Consider the following 5,614-nt stretch of genomic DNA (forward strand, 5'->3'; position numbering starts at 1 on the left):
TTCTGAGTTGGAGTCTCACTCTGTCGCCCAGACTGGAGTGCATTGGCCACTCCCAGCCACCGCAGCCTTGACTTGCTGGGCTCCGGTGATCCTTCCGCCTCGGCCTTCCAAGTAGCCGGAATTACTAATTTTAAGAGCCCAGGAAGTGGAAGCTGTGCTGAGCCGTGATTGTGTCACTGCACTGAAGGCTGGGCAAGAGTGGGAGCCTGATTCAAAAACAAACAAACAAAAATTTGAATATATAATGTAACTAAAAGTATTACTACTGTGATTCTTTTAAAAGCAGTCTGCCCTTTAAAACACAAAACATCCTTTTGCCCATATAGTCCATATTAGTGAGCCTTCATTATATTCTTTCAGCTATACTAGATCATATTTCAAAGAAGACTGGTTTCATACACTCTTCATGGGGAAAAGGAAGAGTACTAAGCAACAGTTCTCTATCAGGTGTAACCAACACCTACAGAAAGCACAGCAAACAGAAATATTCTCCACCAGAAACCTTCAGGACACTTACTCTCCACGATTGCACTTATGTGGTAGTTGAGGATCTCCACCAGCTGCTCAGCCCCCCGTCCCATGTACACAGCTGTGCTGAACTTCTCAGTCATTGCAGTAAAACCTGGAATAAATGTGCAGCTGGTTTCCTTGGTTGCTTGGGAGAACCACAGAGCCAGAAGAGGGCAACGCTGGAAAGCAGTGGACTTCCGCTTTGAAGAATTGGTAGAGGGTCTCCTACACGATCTTTGTGGCTAGTCAAGCATCAACCTGCAGCCTCCTCTATCTATGTTTATTATTTTAGGGATCAGAGAGTGTCTCCAGATACCTCTTCCTTTCAAATGCTCAAGTACATAGTGATCACTGCAAGTTTTTTTGAACTGGGACTAGAAATTTTATCCCATGGTAATGAAAACACACACATTTCAAACCCTTCTGAAAACGTGGCATGTTTACTCTTATGAAATAAACATCATTTAGGGGGATCATTTCCAAAGGTCCATTCTGACAGGGATGTGTGTGGGGCTTGAGGCTTGGGAGTATGAGTCAGTGAAGTTGGGGCAGAGACACTGGAGTTCTAGGCATGGTACTTGGGGATCTTAAAGACATGCAAGTGAGGCAGTGCTTGGTAAGTGGAGAGCATCTATTGTAAGAGCCCCAGGGGCTTGCAAATGGCCTTCTCACTCTGCAGTCAAGCTCCACTGTGAATAGGAATGGGAACCTGTTGCTCGCTCACATTAAACGAGTATCCCTTGTGCACTTGCCTGAAATATCTACAAACATCAGGACTCCATCAAAATCTTCCACTGCGGGCCGCTCTGAGGAGAAATCTCCATAGACAATGAGATCTGGTAAGTGAGCTGCTATCCTGACGATGGTCTGGTCCAGCAACTCTTCTCTTCGTATGTTCACGCTCATGGCTGATGTTCAAAACCTGCCTCTGTGGTGATGGGAAGCAGTTCTCAAGTAGGTCTTCTAGAAAGGAAAATGGAAATAGAGAAAATCTGATGTACTCTTTCTCTCATTTTCATATTTCTTTTTCTTTGTTTGTTCTATCCTGTGAACAGCTTTTTAAAGTGAGAATGCCAGAGTTGTTGAATCACACTTCAAAAGGGCCCATTTTCTATAAAAAGGAAAAACCCTCCAATCCTGAACAGTTGTTACATAAACAAGCACCATTACAAAGAAGCTGGGGTGAAAGAGGGTGGGTGAATGGGTCCATCCATGTTCATGAAGGGGCAAGCCCTCACAGCACAAGTCCTAGGGCAGGAGGCCACTAGCTCTATTCACTCAGGCCAGACTCCTTTCTTCTGTCCTTATGTTTCCTTTTGTTTTTAAGCCAGAATCTCACTCTGTCATCCAGGCTGCAGTACAACGGGCATTATCACAGCTCACTGCAACCTCAGCCTCCTAGGTTAGGCAAACCTTCTGCCTCAACTTCTCAAGTAGCTGGGACTACAGATGTGTGCCACCATACTAGGATAATTTTTTTTATTTTTTGTAGAGACAATGTCTCACTATGTTGCCTAGGCTGTTCTTGAACTCCTGGACTCAAGCGATCCTCCCTGCTTGGCCTCCTAAAGTGCTGGGATTACAAGCATGAGCCACTGTGCCTAGCCCCTCATGTTTCCTTTTAATCTCACCCTCCCTTTTGGACTCTCACTTTTTTCCTCCCTCCTTTTTGAAAATTAAAAAAAAAGTGTAAACATGAGTTTATGTGTGTGAATATTTATATGTAGGTAGTATTAGAGTAACATATGTAGGCAAGAGATTAAGTATATGAAGGTATAATGTTAAATGTAGAGAAGGAAAGTACAAAAGTGTGTGTGTGCGTGTGTGAGAGAGAGAGACAGACAGACAGACAACTGGAAAGATAGAGGGCCTTAGCTGTAAGTGAAAGGAAATGCTAAAATCTCGCCTTGCTGCCCAGTTATTTCTGAGAAAACTAGGATTTCCTAAGGCTTTCCTGGAGCTTGATTGCAGAGTGGGACTGGAACACTGCAGATGGGCAGATTACATATTCATGTCCAAGAGTTGTAAGAATCATGCTCTACCAGCCTGAGCAGTAAAAGAATTCCCAGCTTTTTCAAAGCAATCCAAATTCTTGGAGTAGGTGAAACAGAAACAGTCTTTTTAAAACAAGGAGATGTTATTGTGGATTTAATTTGGACCAGCAGAGGTGAACTGATTAGTCATTTCAACCAGACATAGGTCATATTGGGATAAACAGAGCATTAGAAGAAAAAAAGTGAGACTGTCACACATACTCCTTAGACTTAAGGAAAGCGTTTTTTTCAAAAAAGTCAAGGAAAACAGTAGAATTCCTAACAGAAAAAAATATTAAAACATATAGAAGCTTCTAAAATGCATACTAAATGTTAGACACTGGATAACCTTAAAAGAAAAAACTCTAGTAAACTCAAATGTTAAGAAGTGAACAAAAGAGAGAAGGAGAAGCATATAACTAACATTAAAAAAAAATAGTAGCCTTACAAAAATCAATAAAATCCCACAGCATGTAACTGGAACAGTCAACAAATTAAAAACAAATCAAACAAATAATTTCAGATAGTGAATTTGATAAGCACTTCATAGGAACTTTTTTTTTTTTTTGAGTTGGAGTCACTCTGTCGCCCAGACTAGAGTGCAATGGCCGCTCCCGGCCACTGCAGCCTCGACCTGCTGGGCTCCGGCGATCCTTCCGCCTCAGCCTTCCGAGTAGCCGGAATTACAGGCGCGCACTACCATGCCCGGCTGATTTTTTGATTTATTGTAGAGATGAGATCTTGCCTGCCCAGGCGGGTCTCGAACCCGCAGGCTCAGGCAATCCACTCACCTCAGCCTCCCAAAGGCGCGGGATTACAGGCTGAGCCCCAGAGCCTGGCCATATGAACTTTTAAGAAGGGTGTGAGAAAAGTGAATGACCAGAATGAGAGACTTAGGAAAAATGCAAACATTAAGAAATTCTAGAAGGATTTTTAGGCTTTATTGAAAGTAAGGAAATTATTAAAAGAGAAATAAGGACAAAGCTTAAATATGGTATATTACACAACTCTTCTTTTGTTTCTGCCTTCGCCACCATGGAGAATTGAAAAGTGTAACTAATATTGTTAAGAAAGAATTGAAATCCAAGATAAGAAAGTAGGCAGTTGAGGGAAACTGCCAGGGAAGGGAGGGGCACACCTCATCAACAAGGGTATCTGCATAATCAACATTTGTATACCTAACCCTGAATAATAGCCCACAACTTTAAAAAATAAAAAAAGAAAGTGGTGATAAAACACCCAGTAATTTTATATAAATTCAAGTAGCCAGTTCATTTTCACAAGTAATGAAAGAACTGACAGATGTAATGTCAGTAATCTCAAAAAATGATGGAGAATAAGAGGGACTGGAACACTGCAGATGGGCATATTCTCTTCTGAATTTCCACAGTGAGTCTACATGTGGATTCCAGAAAACATAGACTGGTAAACATGATGTATCAGTCAAGATTACACTTGATAGGGGAGCTTAAGATTAAACGTAATCCATTTAGATTATGATTATGATTAAGCATAATCAATTTAGATTATGCTTCATTAACAAATCACTGCAAAATCTCAGTGGCTTGAAATAATAAATGCTTATGTCTTATTCATTGCTTGCTCATATTATATGTCCCTTGTTGTCTGACTGGGGCCGTCTTCTGCCGTTGCTTTACTTTGGGACCCACGTTGGAACATGCTGGTTGTCAAGGCAGTTGGAAAGAGGATACAGTGAGGGATACTTATTCTATTTTCCAAAGTAACATATTTCACATCGATCAAAGCAAAGACATCAATATTCCTAAATTCAAATAAGCAGGGCAGTGCAAGCCTACCTTGCGTGTGGTGAGAGAGCTGGAATATTTGGGAGCTGCTCAATGGTTATTTAGATCAGCAAGAGTGATGAAAGGAGTCAAATGAATTCAGAGTCAAGAGCAAGTTAACCTTATTTCCTTTTTCTGGAAGGGTTATTAAACTTTTAAGTCAACAGAATACTATAGACAAAATATTTCTTGACTTTATCAGGCATTTGATCAAATTTGTCATATCCTTGTGGGTATAATACAAAATTATAGGAATGATGAAAATATGGTAGGCTGGTTAACAATCATACCTAAGGATAGAGTTCCAGTGTAAACTCAAAGGTAAGCCTTCAGGGGCAGGCTAGAGGACTTTGACAAAGATATCATTGGAAGTACAGCCATTATGAAAAACAATATGGGAGGTTTCTCAAAAATTAAAAAAAGAATTACCATATGATCCAGCAATCCCAATACTGGGTATATATCCAAAGGAAATAGTATATGTCAAAGAGATATCTATACTCCCCTGTTCATTGCAGTACGATTCACACACACACACACACACACACACACACACACACACACACACAATGAAATACAATTCAGTCTTAAAATAGAAGGAAATCCTGTCATTTGGGACAATATGGATGAACCTGGAGAACATAAGGCTAAGTGAAATAAGCCAGGCACAGAAAGACAAATATTGCATGATCTCTCTTATATGTGGAATCTAAAAAAGTCAAACTCATAAAAGCAGAATGGTGGCTGCCAGGGGATAGGGTAGGGTGGGGAGAAGAGTAAGATGTTGTTTAAAGGATACAAAGTTTCAGTTTGAATGAAAAGTTCTGGAGATCTAATGTACAGCATGGCGACTATAGCTAATCATGTATTATATACTTGAACATTACTAAAAAGAGTAGGTCTTAAATGTTCTCACCACAAAAAATGACAAAAAATGAGATGATGGATGTCAATTGGCTTGATTTAATCATTCCACCATGTATACATATATTAATAAATCATATTGTATACCACAGATCAATTTTACCTTACTAAAGCTGGTGGAAAATTAATAATAATAAATACAATTAAAAATACAGATTTGGTAGGAAAGCTAATGCACTGAATGACAGAACCAGGATCTTAAAACATCTTAATGAACTGAAATAACAATACAATTTCAGAAGAATAAAAGTAAAGTGCTGTATTTAGAGTTTTTTAAAAAAATGAAATGCATAAGCACATGGTGTGAAAAACTAAATTTACTGCAAATTAATGCCATCTTCC

General features: G+C 39.7%; 1 protein-coding gene across 1 annotated transcript in view; it reads right to left on the reverse strand.

The window, feature by feature from the left end:
* ADCY10 (adenylate cyclase 10, soluble) overlaps nucleotides 1–1,395 on the reverse strand; it is a gene marked incomplete at its 3' end in the record, with an annotated part of 42,864 nt that extends 41,469 nt beyond the window's left edge. Inside the window, exons 1-2 of the mRNA XM_008067602.1 lie at nucleotides 1,263–1,395; nucleotides 518–622 (exon numbers count right to left, since the gene is read on the reverse strand). Coding sequence (XP_008065793.1) covers nucleotides 518–622; nucleotides 1,263–1,281 — 124 coding nt within the window. The remainder of the gene's footprint in view (nucleotides 1–517; nucleotides 623–1,262) is intronic.
* Nucleotides 1,396–5,614: the final 4,219 nt, after the last annotated feature.

The sequence above is a fragment of the Carlito syrichta genome, unplaced genomic scaffold (genome assembly GCF_000164805.1).
Source record: "Carlito syrichta isolate Samal-C Ts95f unplaced genomic scaffold, Tarsius_syrichta-2.0.1 Scaffold309719, whole genome shotgun sequence".
Lineage (NCBI taxonomy): Eukaryota > Metazoa > Chordata > Mammalia > Primates > Tarsiidae > Carlito > Carlito syrichta.